Source organism: Trichomonas vaginalis, chromosome IV (genome assembly GCF_026262505.1).
Source record: "Trichomonas vaginalis G3 chromosome IV, whole genome shotgun sequence".
NCBI lineage: Eukaryota > Parabasalia > Trichomonadida > Trichomonadidae > Trichomonas > Trichomonas vaginalis.
This window is the reverse complement of record NC_067206.1, coordinates 36042829-36062872: the sequence shown is the minus strand read 5'-3', so window position 1 is coordinate 36062872 and position 20044 is coordinate 36042829. Positions and strand designations below refer to the sequence as shown.

Genomic DNA, 20044 nt, shown 5'->3' with positions numbered 1-20044 from the left:
CAACTAATGAATAGATTTTCATCTACGATTTTTGAAATAAACAAGAATGACATTTTTGATTGTATCCAGTATTTATTCAAGCATATCAATTTATATAAGTTGTAAAGTTTAATGTAACAAGAAATAAAAAAATTATAAAAAAAAAATTAAAGTTAATAACTTTTATAATTATTAAAAACACACTCTATTTCTTTGAATGGAATAATCTATCTATTGAATGATAAACAAATTCAATATCTGATTCTTGAGTATCTCTAAAACTTATTTCATAGCATCTTCCATCCTTCATATAGAACACAAAGAATATACAAAGCATTGTAACTTTCTGAAAATGTTCGATATCGTTCAATTCTAATGTTATTGGAGAACGTGGATCTTTTGTTGGAGTGACAACAATTTTAGTATCATAAATGGCTAATTTTCCATCTGTTCTAATGCGCTCTTCATCGGATTTCGTAATAATTACATCAAGGTCTGAAATTATTCCAGTTTCACGATTTGATGTCGAGAATGATGTGGGTCCTTTAACTTGGACAGCTTGTTTCTTGGATTCGTATTGAATGTTGTTCTCAATTTCTGGTTGAATGAAAGAATTAACTGGAATTTTCTGTATTTTAACAAGAAGTCGTATGAAATTTGTTGATGTACTAAACAAGTGCAGTAAAGAAATGCCCCTGTTAATGACTAAAAAGTTTTCTGAATCTTTGTTGAATGTAAATTCTAAATCAGTTATATCCCATAGAGACTTTTTGTATTTGGAAGATTGAACAAGAAACAAAAACTTCTTTCTCGATGAATAGTATAATGAGCAATGAGGTATTGTAGTTTTATTGCCGATAAAATTAAGTTCATCTTGCAAATGGATCCAAGAATAGTTGAAACCTGACTCTGGAGGTCCTAAAAATCCCCACTGTGACCACTCATCTTCGTTGATAGGTAGCAAATCAGTATCCATAATATTTATAGGAAAAAAAAATTTTATAAATGATTTTAAACATACTTCCATATCTCTCCATGAGAATCACTTCAGATAAAATAAGTGATCACATTATAAATGTCTCATGGAGTGTTCCCGTTTTTATATTCTGTTACTCTCCATATTGTAGTATTTGTAATTCCTTACATCCTGCTTGGGATAATTTATCAAGGATATACAAAAATGATCCAAAAATCATGGTAGCAGAGATAGATTGTAATAGTTTCTCATATGTTTGCTCGAATAAATTCAAAGCAAAATCATTTCCGAATTTCGTTCGTTTATTAAAAGGCTTGCCAAAAGGAATTCATCCAGATTTTGACTACAATGGTTTCAAAAATCGTGTTGAGGAGCTAAAGGATCTCAAAATGAATGAACTTTGCGAAAAATTCCCGATTGAAAAGCAAAAATATCCTGCACTTGTCTTACATTTGAATAAGTCTAAAGCTGAATGTTGCAAAGTAATCGACGAAATCGTTAAATATGATGTTACATTGACTCCATCAATTTTTTGTCAACACAAAGCTCCAGAAGAGAAACTTGAAGTATACACGAATGAGTATACGAAATTCCAAATGGAAGCGAACTTAACAATACCAAATATATTTAATTTTTCACAAGAATACAAAACTCCTATTTTCGGAACTGTTAGATGGTCCGAAATCCTCAAAAGAAATCGAACAATTGCGATCGTTGTTGTTAAAAACATATCAAGAGCTAATGATTACAAAACACAAGCTGAAGCAAATTCGAAAAATATATATTGGTCAATCATTACACGTTCAAAGTATAACGAACTTTCGAGTTGGGGACTAAAAGAAAACGAAATACCTGCTCTTATTATTGGAAACCCAACAAAAACAAAATTTGCAATTATTAAGAACATTACTCCAGATTCAATGATTGATATTGCTAATAGCGAGTTTGGAAAATATGGAACAGTTGTTAACAAAAAGATGAGTTCAGTTTTTCATGATTTTATCCTTTTCCCAGGAAGATCAGCTTTATTTAGGAATACCATGTATGCAATCTTTATATTAATTATTATTGCTTTAATTATTGGTGGATTTTTCTTGAATTCCACTCCAACACTCAAATTCGAATAAATTGTTTTGTCTGTTTAATAATTTAACATATCATTCCATATTTAAGGATGTTTTTACTTATTTTATCATTGGATTGGATAATTTTCTTTGTTTAATAATATGGTAACGTGGGTGAGTTTTCATGCTACCATAAGGATCACACTTTTGAGAGTTTTACATGGCATTTGCCGGCAAATGCCATGTAGAGTTATTTCAAATATTTTGGGGTAAATACACCGGCAACCCCTGGAAAATAATTGAGAAGATTTTACACTATTCCCATTTCGTTTCCAGATCAAAAGAAAAAATGTTTGGGATGATTTTAAAATGAACTCTGTAACTTCATTATAATAACTAGATTCATAAAATACACATATTTCTCCCCATTTCCCACAAGGAATGGGAAGATTTCTTCAGCACAATCGAATATACACAATATAGAAATAAAACAGAAAACTTTAGTATTAATGCAGACAAGAGCTATTACATCTCTCTTTGCCTCTTTATTTGTCTTAATGAAACAGGCGCAATTCGTATTACTGACGAAACAAATGAAAATCTTAAATTTCTCATTGAAACAAGCTCGTTTTACAAATGTAAAGAAAAATCCTACCGCAGTGGTGGCTCTTTATACGTAAATACTTTAGGTGAGTGTGTTCAAAACCGAATTTGCAGTGTTGGCTCAATAGCAAGAACGGATGGTGTTTATTGTGAAGCTACAGTTTCATATGGATCTTCATTTAAGAATTATCTCATTGATTCAACAATTACTTCAAGCAGTCATGAAACCGATAACAATTTTATAGATGTTTATATAAGATATGGAGAAATAAATATGAATTCAATCAATATATCAAATTCAAAACTAATTTCCCACAATGTTGATGCTAATTCTGACTCTAAAATATCGTTCTCGACATTATCAAGCACCATAACAGATTACTTTGCAGCAGGTATTGATGGACCTGAGTTTAAAATTATTTCATGTAATTACTTAGAAAATAAATGCAAAAATCTCTTTTTGAGTAATGTTGATGATGCTCATATCATCAATTGCAGTTTTTATAAAAACACTGTTCGTGAAAGATATTTTGATGTAAACGACGGCCAAATGTTATTTAAAGGATGTTATTTTGATGCTATGATTCCTAGCGTTATTGGTCACAATAACAGAAAATGTAAGTTCCATTTATCCAGAAAATCGTCATATATCTACATTTTTATGTTATGCAAAACAAAAAACAAAAGCAGATGAAACATTGGAAGATATAAAAGTAAACAATAAACGCAATCATAAATTTAGTTTCATGTTTTGCGTTGTATCACTTATTCCTAAATAAACAAGATTTTTCTGTAAATTATATTTTTTTATTTATTATTATTTTTTTTAAACATTCCACGTTCTCTTGAAAGTTGGCCATAAAGCGATCAGAGAGAACCGGTACTTATCCATTGGAAGGCCGTATGTGATTGGCATGAACAGGTAGAAGCCGCAGACTGAAAGAGGAATCAAAAGCCACAAAATCGTGTATTTGAAGATTCTTGGCAATCTGTCGTAAACCATTGCGAGTCCTCCGAGGGAGATGATCAATGGTACGTAAGCGTCGAACATAAATGTCGCTGCTTTGTAGAAATGGAGGAATCCCCATGATGTCAATATTGCAAAAACAAATTCGAACTTTTGCAAAAGGAAACACCAGAACAAAGTGATGAAACATGACAATATAATGGCAGGAGAGTTAACAATAGCGATCATTGTATCTCTCATGTTGTAAATGACCATTGGAGGAGCTCTCCAAAACGCCCATTGTATGTATCTACTTTGTGGAAGTGTTTTATACGTCTTTCCTGTCTTGTATCTCAACTGCTTCCAGATAATGAGGATCACTGACTCCGCGAGTTCTCTGTCCCTGAAGTATTCGGGGAATTGGAGGTCCGCGTCACCGAATTTCGGAGTGATGATCAGATGAATTGCAGTAACAATGGAAAGAATGGTTAATCCAATCCATATGAAACCGGCTGTACGTGAAAAGAAGTTCCATGTAGAGTCTGGATGTCCGAAACCGAGATGCCAGTTCGAAAAGAAGATGAAAAAGAAAAGTCCGAACGCTGGATAGCGAATACAGCACGCGAGGATGGCAAAGACCGTGGATTTGATGCCATTGAACCATGTATTACGACGATAGAGGAGACAAGTGTAATAAATCGAAATTGCTGAGAAAAAGAGGCAAATTGAGTCAAGACTCATGGATCTGCTGATTGTAATAAGGCCACTATCGAGGCTGAGAATGAAGCCAACAAGGAAAAGTGCTGTCAAAGAGTGATATCGAAGTGAAATTGCGGCTACAACAATTGGTGGTACTAATGAACCACAGAAACATGATAAGGAACGTAAAAAGACATAGTTCGTAGTGTTATCAAATGGAATATATTCTTGATTTTGCATTTCATATTTTTGTGTGCCTTTGTAGCCACAAAGCTTGGCCCAGCCGAGGTAAATAAGCTTACCTAATGGTGGCTGATCATCGTATGGACGCTTGTGATGAATGTATTGGTTAAGATGGTCAAATATTAATGGTTCTTCGCCAATTAGGTATGCTGGCTCTGAAATTTTATAAACATGTAGTGATACTGATAAGATTAATGTTAATATGATAACAAGAATTTCCGAAATCCTGTAAAGTCTGCCTTTATAAACTCTTTCCGCTGAACCTTTTCCTTGATTCTCGAGTGATATTGATATGTAAATTGGATAGTTGCCGAGCATAGCACCATTCTTCTCGAAAGCTTGCAATCCGGCATATTCATTATAAAATGTAATTTTTGCTTTTCCGTCATGCTTTCCTTCTTTTCCTAGCCTGAATGTCATGTCGGCGATACCTCCGTAATGGCGAAAATATCGCTTAACTTGACCTTCTGTCAGTTCGGAATCAATATTAGTCACGTGAATAACACTCATTTTTGATGCTTTCCATCACTTCATCAAATCCGAAATTATCTTATATAGCCTTTCAATATTGTAAATATCAAATTTTCTCATATAATTGGGCTTCAATATTCTAGATTGAAAAAAATTTAAAATTAAATTAACTAAAAAGAACCAATTGAATATGAATTTACTTTATATTACCTATGTTTGTTTAATTCTTTCAAGGATAAATGCTATTACTATTAATATATTTCTTGAAAAATGGAAATTAGAGATGAAACAGCCAAACTCTTAATATCGATACATAAAATCAATACTGATGCAAAATTGAGAGATCCAAATCCTCAAAATCAGAACATTACAAGCATATTTAGAATTCCCAGAAAATATTGAACAAATATCAAACAATGAAAGCATCACCGAAATATAATATAGCAGTGGATCAAATTTACAGCGTAGTGTAATGTGAAAAAAATTTATAAAAATATTAATCTTATTTTATATAATAAGATGATGAATCCACTTACGTTCATACAATTTTTCGCAATTTCATGGCAATGCATATCATAATCATAAAAATTTTTGAAATAATTTTTGAAAAATTTAGATACACACAAAAGATTTATACTCTAGAAATAATATCTTATTTTCCACGTCCGCGGCCTCTTCCGCGTGGCTTTCATTCGTCGCCAATGCGAACTTTATCCCAAGTTTTGCCTCCACGGACAACTTTTGGTTTTGATGGCTTTTTGGCGGTTTGTGGTCGATCAGGGACATCGTAAACAGAACCTAACGTTGGAAATTCTTCAGGAGAATCTTCAACATTAACTGCGAGTGTTGAATCATCCTGGAACTGGCCAAGTCTGTAGCCTTCTTGTAGTCTGACGATCAGTGCACGCATTTTTGCATCTCCTACAGCAGCAATTGTATCACAGAAAAGAATTTCGGAACATTTTCCACAAATTGAGTGATAACTCTTCAAAAACTCCTGTGGAGTAATGCGGTGTTGGTCAAGTAAGTCGATATTCTTAAGTAAGTTGCCAACGCGCTTTCTATTTCCGTGGAATTGATCATTTGCATTAAATGCGAGTTTCTTGCAGGCATCCATGTGACGTTGTTGCTGCTCTCTCAATATTTGGCTTGGTCTTTCTTTGTCTTCCTTCATTTCTGATATGGGATGGACTGTAGAAGGAATTTTTGTTTTATGAACACCGAGTTGGTGGAATTGGAGCTCCAATTGGTCATTGTAAGCATTAGTAGTGAGCTGCATGCAGTCTGGATGCTCGCAAATCCAATGGCATTCGCGATTATGCTTAAATACATCTTCTTTAGTGGCAAACCATAAGATTTTGTCATGTTTTGCGCACAAGCTGCATCTTACATGGCAGTCATTCATATGTACACCTAAATCATGAGCATCAAACGCTTGATATGGGCAAACTAAGCACTTTGGATGCTGTTTGAGGTGTAATTTAAGCTCGGGCTTAGAGAAAATAGGTACATCGATGTTAAGGAACCTGCCAGAACGAGAGCAACAGTTGCAGCAGTAGAGGCCATGAGTTAAAATGTGGCCTTGGAACTGCTTTTTGTTTGTAAAGTACTCACCGCATTCTGGGCATTGGTATTTCAAGAAGGATTGCATTTCTTGCTGAATATTATCATCTGAATAGTAAAACTTAAGCTTTTCATCGAATTTATATCCAGTTTTAACCTCTTCTTCATATGCAAGTGGTTCGCTCTTGTCTGTGATTATCGGGCCTGGATTAATTTCGTTCTGGCAGATAGGACAAGTATTTTGTTTGTAACACTGCTGAAGAGTGAGGTAACACTTCATGCACATTGGTGAATGTCCACATGGAAGCAAAACATTGTGTTCCATTGGCTCTGCACATAATATACATTCGTTGGTCGCCTCCATAAACTTTTTTTTAAATTTGATAGTAAAAAAATCGAGAAAAAGTGACAGAAAAATTTTAATTGAATTGACAATCAGCCAAACCGTCAAAAATAGACACAAGTTTTTTGACTGACAGAGTAGCTTCATAAAAGATAATAATGTCATTTGTATTTGGTGGCATTACAATTGATGAAGACTTTTTTGTTCATTTTTGTGATAAAATTATTATCATTCAAGTTGTATAACTGATGGCATTCATTTCTCAAATGGACTGGATGTAACACACGTTAATGATCAAATGTAAAGTTTTTATAATTATAGATAGATATTTTATCCGATGTGCATTTATACATTATTCTTTACTCTATTAAGAAACCGGATGTTTCTTTTAGTGATATAAGAAATCAAAGAAATTATATCAAGAAAAAAGTAAAAAGTAAAAATTGCAGCAGAAAGTGCTTAGATGGATTTCAATACATGATATCAGGAAAAGACATGTACACATAGCAGATCCGAATGAAAAAAAAATTGTATAATTGCTCAATCGAGTTAAAAATTCTAATTAAAATATACCAAATTACCAAGAGTAAACATTTTATCCTTATATTACTTAACCATTATGTGCTTATTCTCAAAAATAATAGGAATATTTTTATGAATCTGAACTTTGAATTTTTATTATGCTTTTGTCATTCATTCGAATATATTCGTACAAACTCTCTTTATCTGATAAATTAACTCTAATATCATAAAATTTTTTGAAACTTTATAGTATTATTTGCTTGTTTGTTTATTAATGTATAGAGTTTGTTGCTCTAGAAGGTCTATAACAGCCCATGTATATAGAGTTCATATCATATACTCGGTTTTTAGAAATAACTTTTTTTGTGAATATACAACGGCGAATAACGAATTTTGTAAAGTTGTAATGATAGAATTTCGGATAAATGTCATTTCACTTAGGGTTTAAATTAATATTTTCATTAAATGATCTTCATAAATTACATAAGTTTTTCATTACTCCTCACAAAGAGTGGGATGAATTCTTTCCATCCTCAATCAATTATACACCATTCACAAACAAAACTGAATACTTCAATCAAAATGTTTACAACAGCTATTATATATCTTTTTGTCTCTTTATTTGTCTCAACGAGACGGGTGCAGTTCGTATCACATACTCAACAAGTGACAAACTGAAATTTCTCATTGAAACAAGCTTATTTGACTATAGATCCAAGGTGATGTGATTTTTGCATCCCTGGGATGGACGATACACCCAAAGTGTCACCTTTTTTGGGATAACATGAATTTGAAATATCATGAGAGTTCTGCAAACCATATGCACAATATCTATTCAGCCTGACTTCTTGTATATATGAGTTAGACTTCTTAAATATTGTGCTTGGGGCGATATAAGCATTTCCGAGATTACCATCGTGCTCTATAGTATGCTACTTCTCCCTGGTTCTAGCTCAGTTCCAAGGATATTGGCGTTCAAGGATTTGGCAAGGTCCTTCCGAAGTCTCTCATTCGATGAGAGATTTCGGAAGAATCTTGCCTTAAAGTACTCCAACTCTTGTTCTTTTGTTCCTAAATAGTGAGAAAAGTTATTTGACTACTTAAGGTAGAGATTATCCGAGGTCCCTCATTTGATGAGAGGCCTCGGATAATCTCTGCCTTAAAATTGTACACTTGTAGTCCATGAGAGTGTAAGTATACATTGATAGGCCAGCTTTCTTCTGAAGTCTTAGATTTGATGAGAACTTCAGAAGAAAACTGTCCTATTTTATAGTAAAAGGAGTTTCAGGAGCTCCAAAGCTCCCTTTCGTAAGGATTAGGAGCTTTGGAGCTCCTGGTTCGTAGATGTGTTTCGCATCTTTCATCAGCAAAGGACATTTACCATCTGGGACTCTGTTGATGGAGACTCTGGAGCTCCAAAGCTCCCTTTAGTAAGGATTAGAAGCTTTGAAGCTCCTGGTTCGTAGACGTTTTCGCATCTTTCATCAGAAGAGGCCCAAATGGTAAATAGCCTCTGCTGATGAGCTTCAGGAGCTCCAAGGCTCCCTCTCGTAACGATTAGGAGCTTTGTAGCTCCTGAAGGTAAGGTAGGATTGCTCTGATCTCTAATCAGTAGATGCCATGCCTCATTATGAACTCTACTGACAAGAGATCAAGAGCTCCAAGGACCTTTTGAGTTAGTGGCGTTCTCACCATTTAGTAGGATTGCTGATCCTACTAATGAAGTGATCACTTAGTATACGTTTTGAATAAATTGAATTTTTTTTAGAATTTAGTATTTTTTATAGAAATCACATGTATATTATAAATACATAAATATATTCTTTAATTCAAAAAATTCAATTCGGTTTTGGGATGGGTATCCCAGCCCCAAGTATTCAATTTTATTCAATTTTTTAAGAATTTTGGGTTGGGATGCCCAGACCAAAACAAGCTTTATATTTTGATGTGTAGATACGTATGTGTGCATCATTGTTGTGTTATATATTATGTTTTTAATGAAAAAAAAATCTGATTCAAAAAAAATTATCACTAATTAGTTGATAATATAAAGAAAAAATAGATAAATTGTATGTTTTGAGAGTATTTATCCACATTCACTCATATGAATTTCATTAAATAGTGTCTTTTTACTCCCAAATTTATTTTGAATTATTGAAATTAAAGAAAAAAAATCAGAAAAATTTCTCGAAATTTTTATTTTCAAAAAAAATTTGGATTTTATATTGAAAACTGACACTGGGAGGACGATAGGGCTGGGATTGGAGATACCCCCCTCACTTGGGAAAAATACGGATCTATAATTTTGACAGTTGCGAACACAAGAGCGATGAAGGTGGTTCTTTATACGTAAATTCCAATAACTGTGAATGTGTTCAAAACCGTATATGCAGTTATGGATCTAAATCGACAAATGGCGGCGCATATTGTTGTATAATGGTTTCATCTTCACCTGCATTTAAGAATTATCTAATTAACTCAACAATTACTTTAAGTGGTTATGAAACCAAAAATGGAAGAAGTAATGTTTATATGGAATACGGAAAAATAAATATGAAATCAATCAATATTTCATATTCAAAAGTGAGAAACAAAAATTACTATTATGCCAGTTGTACTTCTAACTCAAGCATAACACATTCAACATTTTCAAACAACACGTCTACAAGTGATTCAGAATATAATTCAGAGGCATCTCATCAAGGATCTGGAGCATCGCCATCTAATCAATTTGAATTTAAAATTGATTATTGTAATTATATATATCAATAATTGCAGTTTTAATAAAAATGGCATCAAAAAGATTTATTTCAGTCCATATACTCATAATGAAATGCAAATCAAAGGATGTTATTTTGATATACAAGATCCTGCAGCCCAAAGACCTGCTGCAATTATCGAGAGAGTAGATTCGATTTATCCAACAAATCAACATTTGTCTTCAGGTTTATGCCTTGTAAATGAAAAATTAAATAACGAGGAAACAGTTGAAGGATTTAATAGAAATAATAAATTCAGAAAATTAGTTTATGCGGTTTCTCTAGTTCCTAAATAAACCATCGAAAATAAATAAATTTTGAACAAAAACTTAATATATATGATTTTTTGTGAATTGTAGTTGTAATTTAGTAATCATGAATAAATGTGCTTTTTATGCAACTATCTGATATGAATCAATTTCATTACCCTGTAGATGAATGACGGGATTTTAAAATTAATTCTATATACCGAAATTAATGGTAAAATAAAATCTTTTTTTTTATCATTTTTTGATTTTCAAATTATTTTTTGAGTGAAAAACATCGTTTAACAGATGATGTAGTGGAGAGTGTTATCCGGTTTTCATATCATCATGAAATTAAAGAGATGTATAAGAAACCAATGACGATATAGAAATTTTGTAAAGTTAAAATTTTTACATGAAAGAATTATGGAATGATATTGACAATTCAGATTTCTCTTAGAGTTCAATTTGATGTTCTTTGAAATAATGATATTGGCAATGAATCTGTTCATAAAATACATAAATTTTCCCCTATTTTTCACGAAGAATGGGAAGATTTCTTCGACTCTTCAATCCAATACATATCATACTGAAATAAAAACCAAAATCTCAGTATTAATGCAGATAAAAGCTATTACATCTCTCTTTGTCACTTTATTTGTCTTAATGAGACGGGTGCAGTTAGTATCACAGACTATTCATATGAAAATCTTAAATTTCTCATTGATACAAGCTTTTTTGACAAATGTGAGCACAAGATTGGCGAGGGTGGCTCTTTATACGTATATTCTAGTGATGGTGAGTGTTTTCAAGACAGAATATGTAGTTTTGGTTCCAAGGCATCAGGTCATGGCGCATCTCTTGTTCCTAAATAACTTTAGCTTTCTTGGCATTTGTTTTAAATTTCTTGTTTTCTGAGATAATATTATCGCTTAGTATTCCAAGTTTACATTAAATACTAAATGGAAAAGGCTAGATTCAGTTTATTTGGATATGAAACTGACTTAAAGTAATAAGTGTATACCTTATCAATTTTGTGATTATTTGTAATTATTGGTATGATATAATAGGTACCAATATGGACAAACACCTATAAATCTATTCCAATGAAAAGACTGAGAAGAGTTTCAAGAGGGATTAGGGTGCACTTATTACTTTCTAACATCCTCTCAATTTTTTGACATCCAAACTTTATGTTCCAATTTCCAAGGTGAAGAGTTAATGTTTTTGATCTGTAAAAAGATATTATAAAAATATACTTTTTTGTTATTAAAATAAGTCACATCCTGATGTGATGAGAGATGTCAGAAAGTGGTAAGTGTACCATTATTATACTTAAAGATTGATTGTTAAAAGTTAGTTTTATTACAAGATAAAAGATTTTTTTTATTCTTAATATATACAAGTTTTTTTGATATCACTTGAATTTGGTGGCATTACAATTGATGAAGACTTTTTTGTTCATATTTGTGATAAAATTATTCAAGCTTTATAACTGATGGCATTAATTTCTCAGTTGGACTGGATGCAACATTCGTTAATGATCGAACCATAAGTTGATTTATATATAGACACATAATTTATCTAATGTGCAATTACGCATTGCTCTATACTCAATTCAGAAACAGGATGTTTCTAGCAATGATATATAAAAAGAAAGACGTACAAAATTTGCAATTGTTAAATAACGTTGGTCGTGAATTTCTTACAATTTTTATTGCAATTTCTGCAAAAAATTTTTAAAAAGTCTACTTGTTGGAAGAATAGACTTTCATATCTCTAAAACTTTTTAAAAATATTTTAGAGTTCATATCATGTTATTGGTTTTTGAGAGTTATTTTTTGTGAGATTATAAAGTTAACCTTAAAGTCGTCGATTAAATTACAACGACGATAACAAATTTTATAAGAAATTTTTACTGATGTCATTTCACTTAGAGCTCAAATTGATATTTTCTTTAAATGAATTTCGTAAATTACATAAATTTCTCGTTGCTTCTCACAAACAGTGGGAAGATTTCTTCGACTCTTCTATCAAATATACACAATTCCGAAACAAAAACGAATCCTTCAATAATAATGTTGACAAGAGTTATTACATATCTTTTTGTCTCTTTATTTCTCTCAATGAGACAGGTGCAGTTCGAATCGAAGATCAAACAAATGACAATCTGAAATTTCTCATTGAAACAAGCTTATTTGACAATTGTGAATACAAGAACTACAATGGTGGTTCTTTGTTAGTACTTTCTGATAATTGCGAATGTGTTCAAAACCGTATATGCAGTTATGGCTCAAAATCGACAAGCCATGGCGCATATTGTTATGTAAGAGTTTCATCTTCACCTTCATTTAAGAACTATCTAATTAATTCAATAATTATATCAAGTGGTTATGAAACCAAAAATGGGGTAAGTAATATTTATATGTGTTTTGGAGAAATAAATATGAAATCAATCAATATCTCAAACTCAATAGTGAGAAACACAAATTACTATATTGCTACTTGTACTTCTAACTCAAGTATAACATATTCAACATTTTCAAACAATACATCTGCAGCAAATCGTGACTATCAAGCTGAGGTAATCCATCAAGGATCCAGGACATCATCATCATCATCTAATCTATGCGAATTTAAAATAGATTATTGTAACTACGTCGACAATGCATGCTATTACTTTATTTACGCTTATTATGTGAATCTATATATCAATAAGTGCAACTTTATTAATGTTGTCGCCAAATATGACTATTTCTATCCATATACTGAAGATGAGATGATAGTTAAAGGATGTTATTTTGGTAATTTTGTACCTCATGTAAATAGTCCTGCCACAATTACAGAGAGAGTAGATTTTATGTATCCAGAAAATCAGCATTTGCCCTCAGATTCATGCCTTGCAAATCAAAAAATAAATAATGAAAAGACAGTAGAAGGCTTTAATCGTAATAATAAATTTCAAAAATTAGTTTATGCTGTTTCTCTTGTTCCCAGATAGAATAATGAGAATAAATGCATTTTTATGCCAAAAACTCACATGACATCTATTTTGTTACCCTCGATATAAATGAGTAGATTTCATAAAAACATATACATATTCATAAATTCTTTTGATGGTTCATGTCAGTTGTAAGTGGTTTGCATTTAAGTCAAATATACATAAATGCATCCCCAATTAATAATTTCTAGCATCATGGATAGATAATTAGCTAAATTTATTATTCCAATTACTTAGATTATCTTTCAATGATGCTATAAAGATGCGAATAAATGATTGAAGGATAGACTTTATTAAGTCACTTAAGGGTGTACTTATCACTTTTTGACTTGCCCTCATAAACTTGAAATCATATTCTTCGTGTCTGTCTCTCATAAACATAATGACAAAATATCTTTATGTCAATACTAAGAAAGATCAACTGCCATATTTAGTACTATATGGTGAATTATAATAACTTTTTTCCTACCAAATACATTAATTTTTGATTTAAGAATATTAGAACATAAAACTCATATGTCAAAAAAATTGAGAGAATGTCAGAAAGTGGTAATTGTCCCCATTGAAAGGATAGACTTTCCGAGTTAAAAAAAATTGTTTGTGAAGAAATTTGAGAACTTTCTGACACAAAACTTTAAAAGGTCAAAATTTTTTATTTCTGCCATTTTTCTGACAAACTGGGTCTCAGAAAGTACTCGAACAGTGGTTTTTAATTTCATTACTTTTTTTCTCGACACTATAAATTTCGATGAAATAAATAAACTGTGTTGCAAAAGACCGACATACATCAGATTTTCATTGACATATCATGTCCGCATTAGAATTGAGTAAAGAAGATAATCAATTACAAGATAAAAGATTTTTTTATTCTTAATATATACAATGATGATTTTTTTACCATAAAATGAGCTGAGAAAGGAGTTTGGAAAGAGATCCGAGTTTGAATGGATCCCAGCGCTCGAAGAAGGACAAACCAATTAAGGAAATCGCGAGAATGATGAATGGATCCAAGAAATAGAAAACAAGACACATTACGAGCAAAAATTCGCATGTTTGAAGTGTGATTTGTGGTTCTCCCCAAACAAAGCGAACTTTAACAATATGGCGGAATTCATCAATCTTTTGCATGAAGTTTTTGATGTTTCCTGGAGCATCTGTGTAATCTGGGAGTGGAACTGACTTCCAGCGACCAATTCTCTGCAAAATTGCAATGACAATGATGGCTGTAAGAGGAACAAATGCAAACAAGAAGCCGAAACCGAAGAAATAAGCCAAAATATTCATAATTCCCAAAAATGTAATGAGAACTGCGAAAAAGAGCATCGGAGATGTATCTTGGATATCTGAGATGAAATTGCAGACTGTAAAAACGACATGGAATGATGACAAAAGTTGGTAATAAGAAAGATCTGATGGTTTGAGAATTTGATCGATAGGAGATTCATTTTCATTGCCTGAATTGATGTTAGAGTAGAATTGGTTCAAGTCTTTTGATGCTTTCATTTGAAGACGGTATCTCAAAGCGCATTCATTGCATTTATCTTGGCCAAGGTTATTTGCGGCGCATAATTTCTGGAACAATTTGACAAAGGCTATTCTGTGTGGCTCCTCTGGAATAAATAACAAGATTGTTTGACTTACGTCATCTGATAAAATTTCTAAAACTGGTGCATCTTCGACAACTTTCTCTTGGAATTTTGTAATATCCCTTAAAGCAATTTTCCTTGGGATTTCAAGATCATACTTTGGGTTAAGTTTGATATGTAAATTTGTCAAAGAAAGCGTTGATGGGGTATATTGGACAGATTTTTGGGCTTGTCCAACCATGTGGCATCCTCCATCCTCGAAAATTAAGAATTCGCCATTTTCTAATTCATTTTGTAGAGACATCAAAGTTTTTTCTAATTTTTATGACAATTGATCGGGAGAGAGTTTGGTTGAATAGATGAGATATTGGAACATAAGATTTTCCTTTGCATCTGAAGAAAGAATAAATGATTTACAACCTCATACCATGTTGTAAATATTTCATTGAATAAATTATCAGCAGTTATCTATAATCTACTCATTCATTTGTATTATATTATTGTTTATATAAATTATCGCCATGTAAAAATTTATCAAATTTATAAAATAAAATATCCAATTTCCATATCGATTTCAATTCAAAAAATATAAGCACACAAAGCATGCAAATCATGAAGAGTCTTTAAATATATCATTTTGATAGTATTATTTTTAAATAAAAAACTAAAATAGATTATTTGAATAATATTTATAAAAAAGATCTATTTTTTGATGATAGAACGTAATAAAATTGCAAAAGTATCATAGTTTTATTCTATTAATCTATAAATTCTAAGTAAAAAATTAAGCATTTTGAGAAAATCTGTAGCCACAGTGGATACATTCGTAGAAAATAGTCTGACCTTCATCTGCAGATCTAATTTGTGCAGTTGTGAAGTACAAACCTTCTTCTCCGCATTCTGGACATTTTTCTTTGATAATAGAACGAGCGAGTCCTTGCTTTGAGGTAATTTCGTCAGCTTCTTTAACAATTTTAACTGTTTTCTCAGAGAATTGTAATGCTTTGCCATCGAAGGCTTTCTTGCATAATGGGCAAACCATGTGACCTACGTTGGAAATTGGAACTAAAGTACCACAGAATGTACAGAAGAGACCAAGATTTGGATCTTTTTGTTCTTCTTGTGCTTCTGCTGCCTTTTGGGAGTGATGGTGCTTGTGTTCCATTTTCAATGAATTTTTTTTTCTAAAATTTTGTAAACTTAGAAGACATTGATATTAAATTTTTGCATTATATTGTGGTTATTAGTTTCTTAATTTGATTTTCCTATTCAGCTAATTTAAAGGACTAAAATTTAGTATGATAGAATTAAAATTTGGTGAAAATCGTGAGTAGCGCCTCTCAACACCAAGTACTCAACTAGAATTAAAGGTAACACCTTACAGATTATTAGTATATTCATAGAACATTAACAATATCAACGATATTCAGAAATTTGCTATTCAAAAATGACATAAAATATTCAGTATACGTACATCAAAAAGATCTGAATGCTTTTCATTATGATGTTATCATAAAAAACTTTAAAAAATGTCAACAAATATTATATTTTACATTAAATAATTGCCCGTTTATAATTCTCTTTCATACAAAGCTTTATTCCATTTCGTTACGCTTCTTTGCTGCTCTACGTCTCTTCTTCTGCCTTTCATCTCCTGAGATAATTCTTGAGAACAATCTGAAGATGAAATTAGTATGAATAATAAGAATATGAGTAAGTATGATTGTACCGCATACCATAAAGAACACATTAAGATTGAAACCTCGGAAAAATGAATCTTCAGGATGAGTATAACAATGATTTTGTCCGCGAAGAGTAATCATGAGCGGAGAATCATCTACTTCGATGTTTTTACCAGCTCTGTAAACAACATCATTTGTTAATGGTGTTCCAAGCGAATCATAAGTACAATTAAAGATAACTACTTGATATGGCTGTCCTACTGATCTATCTGCAAAAGGAGATGAGTTCTTTTCCATGTAACACTCCGAAATCATGGTTTCTGCGCTTACAACTACTAATGCAGATTTTTCAGTGGCAACGTTGGAAAGGAAATTGCAGTAATGAATTTTAATACTTGTTTGGCAATGAGATATATCAATAACAGATGGAGCGCTGCTAAATGCAAAGGTAGAATGAGAAATAATTTCTGGTTCTGAATTTAAGAAAGTTATGCAAGCACCATTCTTCTTGCACTCACATTTTGTACAGTTATTATATGTATATGCCATTTTACCAGTCATTGAAAATAATGCTGCTGCATTTCGAAGATATTGCTTAAGAGAGCATCTGTAGAATATTGTATCTTTAACTGTATCAGTTTCGCCGAGATTCTTTCCATCTGTGTGGTAAATCGCTTGTCCAAAAGAAGAAGTTGTACAATTTGCAAAACAACTTTTTTTAACTAAAAATCCAACTGACTGTATGTAAATAGCGCCACCATTAGATACAGCTTCGCAACCTTGGAAAAGGCAAAAATCTACTGTAAGTCTACGACCTTCGGAGGAAATAGCACTGCCTTTAGCTTCTGATGTGCATGAATCGAAAACACAATTCTTTACAATAGTATCTTGATCTAGGGCAAGGGCATCATGAAATTTTGTGTTATTAATGGTATCATCTCTATTTAAGCTAACAACAGACTTAAGGCTATGTGAAAATTTCGAGTTCAGTATTTCTAATCTTTGAAACTTTTGATTTGAATAAATGAAATTTGAAGTAATTTTGTTTATTGATAAAGCTTTAAATACACAGTTACCACGGTTGCCTATATTGAAAATAGGCGATTGGCCGCTGTACTTTTGTAAAGCCAGATGCTGAATAGTAAAATTCAATAACATTTTTTATGATATTTTTTGACACTCAATTCAAATGAATAATAAAATACAGTAACTTAGTTAAATGAACTACCATATCTTCGGTATGCAAGGAATAGAATCATTTCAGACGATTTTTCAAGCATAAGCATTGATATCAACACAATTCATATCAATTTATTTTAATTTGAGCGTAAATGATTATGTATCCAGTACATTTCAAGTTAATAAAGCTTAAGCTAGATAATTAACTATTTAGCTCATGACTTGAGATAAAATTCGATTCAAAATCATCCAAAATCATGAAATATGTTAATTTTTGGTGATGAATTATTGATTTTGGTTTGAATGAATAATGATATTTCATTTAAATTTGATTGATTCAAGGAGTAAATTTTGTGCACGTTTAGAGATTTTGATAAATAGATGTCGAAGTTTGAGCGTTCAATCACTCAAACTATCAACAAAGGAGGTACTCAGATCAAAAAACGTTTTAATGTTCATGTTGCTGTGGACCAACAGCTTTCAGAGTTACAATCTCAAGTTGATAAAATTATTTCTTACGAAGAACATATAAAATCACGAATAAAGTTTAACGAGTTGAAGAATGATGCAAAAGAGAAAGAACTACGAAAAGATATGGGTGGATTTCAGAATACATATTCTGTTACATTAAAGAATATTCACGATGAGGCTGAATCACTTATTATTTCACGTAACAAGCTAATTCAACAACTACAAAATACAAAAGAAAAGATGATTTTATATGATGAGAAAATTCATGAATATCAGGCATATATAGAAAAATTAGAATCTCGTGAAGTCAAACTAGGGCAGAAGCAAACTATATTTACCAACAAATATTCAGACTTACCTAATCACATTGCATTAAATAATCTCATGCATCAAAGAGAAGAAAGAATTACTAAATACACTGGTGATATCGATAAAATTGAACTTGAAATAGCCGATTTACATAGTGCAATGCAATACTCAGACAATAAAATTAAAAAAATTCAAGATCAGTCTCAAAAGATCAAAGAAAAGGTTGAAGAACTTTCCAATTATAAGAATCAACTAGAAAAGCAAAATGAGTCTATTATTGATGAAATTAAAGCTAAGCTGAAAGAAGATTTAGATAAATCATATAAATTTAATGAACAATATATACTTCTTCATAATGAACATGTTCAAATTACCAAGAAAATATCAGAACTATCTACTCAATATATGAAACTTGATGTCAAACAGCAAAACACTGAAAATGCTGTTGTAATTACAGGATCAAATCCAGAAACACTTACTTTAGATCCAACAACCTTTCCAAATGTTGAAAAAATCATGGATCAGTTGAAAACAAAAATTGATGACTTCGATCAAACAATGGAAGCAAGAACAAAAACAGCAACAGAGAAGTTGAAGATTCTCACTGAAGAAAAAGAAAAAGTTGCAAAAGAAATAAAATATTATACTGATTACAATGAAAATTTGAATAAAATAATCAACGAAAAAGAGAAAAAGGCTGAAGAATACACGCAAAAGATCAATGATCTTGAATCCCACAAAGAAGAAACTCAAGAAGAAAAACCAAAAGAATCTAAAAATGATTGTGTTTTGTGTAACATGTATTTCAATAAAGATCGAGGAGTTAGAATCTCTGCTCAAATTGCTTCAATGAGACAAGTTAAAGCAGAAGAGAATCTGAAATGCGAAATCAATAAACTAACACAACAATCAGAAGTTTTGAAGACAGAGATTGCGAGAATCACACGTGAAAACGGTTTATTGTTTGCTAAAGTTCGATCATATCAAATCAAACTTGAAAAAATCTTTTCGAAACAGAGTGAAAGGATCGATAATTTCCATGATATTGTTAGGAAAGAAGTAAATCCTGACTTATTACAATTAGTTACAGAGTTAACAAATGAACGCAAAGAGAGAAGAGCTAAGAATGCAGAAAGATTTGATAGGATGGAGAAAAAGAAAGATCTTTTTGGAAAACTCAACCAACTTCTTGCCTTGAGAAGGAGGGAGAAAGATAGAGTTCCTGAGTCCAAGATTGCACAAGAGTTTAATGAGATTGATGAATTAACAACTAAGATTCAATTAGAATTAATAAATTGGCGGACGCTTAGACCAAATGGGGAGGATCAAATGCTTTTAGATAGATGGAATGCATTCCTCCCAGAAATAAATTGTTTGTTATAAATGTTAAATATTAAATTTAA

The 20044-nt window shown here is 31.6% G+C and overlaps 8 protein-coding genes across 8 annotated transcripts, besides 5 other annotated features; 2 read left to right on the top strand and 6 right to left on the bottom strand.

The window, feature by feature from the left end:
- Positions 1-184: 184 nt before the first annotated feature.
- On the bottom strand, positions 185-955 carry TVAGG3_0230290 (uncharacterized protein; the record flags this gene model as incomplete). The annotated part of the gene is made up of 1 exon (XM_001319922.1): positions 185-955. The coding sequence occupies one exon, from the start codon at positions 953-955 to the stop codon at positions 185-187; it is 771 nt and encodes a 256-aa protein (XP_001319957.1).
- A 218-nt stretch (positions 956-1173) lies between these two features.
- Positions 1174-2082, top strand: TVAGG3_0230280 (intramolecular oxidoreductase activity, transposing S-S bonds; the record flags this gene model as incomplete). The annotated part of the gene is made up of 1 exon (XM_001319921.1): positions 1174-2082. The coding sequence occupies one exon, from the start codon at positions 1174-1176 to the stop codon at positions 2080-2082; it is 909 nt and encodes a 302-aa protein (XP_001319956.1).
- A 1366-nt stretch (positions 2083-3448) lies between these two features.
- Positions 3449-5020, bottom strand: TVAGG3_0230270 (dolichyl-phosphate-mannose-protein mannosyltransferase protein; the record flags this gene model as incomplete). The annotated part of the gene is made up of 1 exon (XM_001319920.1): positions 3449-5020. The coding sequence occupies one exon, from the start codon at positions 5018-5020 to the stop codon at positions 3449-3451; it is 1572 nt and encodes a 523-aa protein (XP_001319955.1).
- Positions 5021-5433: 413 nt separating this feature from the next.
- Positions 5434-7023, bottom strand: TVAGG3_0230260 (rescue of stalled ribosome; the record flags this gene model as incomplete). Its single annotated transcript, XM_001319919.1, has 1 exon — positions 5670-6908. One exon carries the CDS (start codon positions 6906-6908, stop codon positions 5670-5672), a length of 1239 nt encoding a protein of 412 aa, XP_001319954.1.
- A 1093-nt stretch (positions 7024-8116) lies between these two features.
- Positions 8117-9711: a mobile genetic element.
- Positions 9712-11709: 1998 nt separating this feature from the next.
- Positions 11710-11742: a mobile genetic element.
- Positions 11710-11742: a terminal%2Cinverted (terminal inverted repeat of tvBac_53III transposon ID:TVAGG3_0230240).
- A 2201-nt stretch (positions 11743-13943) lies between these two features.
- Positions 13944-13967: a mobile genetic element.
- Positions 13944-13967: a terminal%2Cinverted (terminal inverted repeat of tvBac_53II transposon ID:TVAGG3_0230230).
- A 328-nt stretch (positions 13968-14295) lies between these two features.
- On the bottom strand, positions 14296-15313 carry TVAGG3_0230220 (uncharacterized protein; the record flags this gene model as incomplete). Its single annotated transcript, XM_001319918.1, has 1 exon — positions 14309-15304. The coding sequence occupies one exon, from the start codon at positions 15302-15304 to the stop codon at positions 14309-14311; it is 996 nt and encodes a 331-aa protein (XP_001319953.1).
- Positions 15314-15733: 420 nt separating this feature from the next.
- TVAGG3_0230210 (termination of RNA polymerase I transcription) lies at positions 15734-16181 on the bottom strand (the record flags this gene model as incomplete). The annotated part of the gene is made up of 1 exon (XM_001319917.2): positions 15785-16165. One exon carries the CDS (start codon positions 16163-16165, stop codon positions 15785-15787), a length of 381 nt encoding a protein of 126 aa, XP_001319952.1.
- A 271-nt stretch (positions 16182-16452) lies between these two features.
- On the bottom strand, positions 16453-17856 carry TVAGG3_0230200 (pectin lyase-like family; the record flags this gene model as incomplete). Its single annotated transcript, XM_001319916.1, has 1 exon — positions 16596-17840. The coding sequence occupies one exon, from the start codon at positions 17838-17840 to the stop codon at positions 16596-16598; it is 1245 nt and encodes a 414-aa protein (XP_001319951.1).
- Positions 17857-18242: 386 nt separating this feature from the next.
- On the top strand, positions 18243-20024 carry TVAGG3_0230190 (uncharacterized protein; the record flags this gene model as incomplete). Its single annotated transcript, XM_001319915.1, has 1 exon — positions 18243-20024. One exon carries the CDS (start codon positions 18243-18245, stop codon positions 20022-20024), a length of 1782 nt encoding a protein of 593 aa, XP_001319950.1.
- Between the last annotated feature and the right edge of the window lie 20 nt (positions 20025-20044).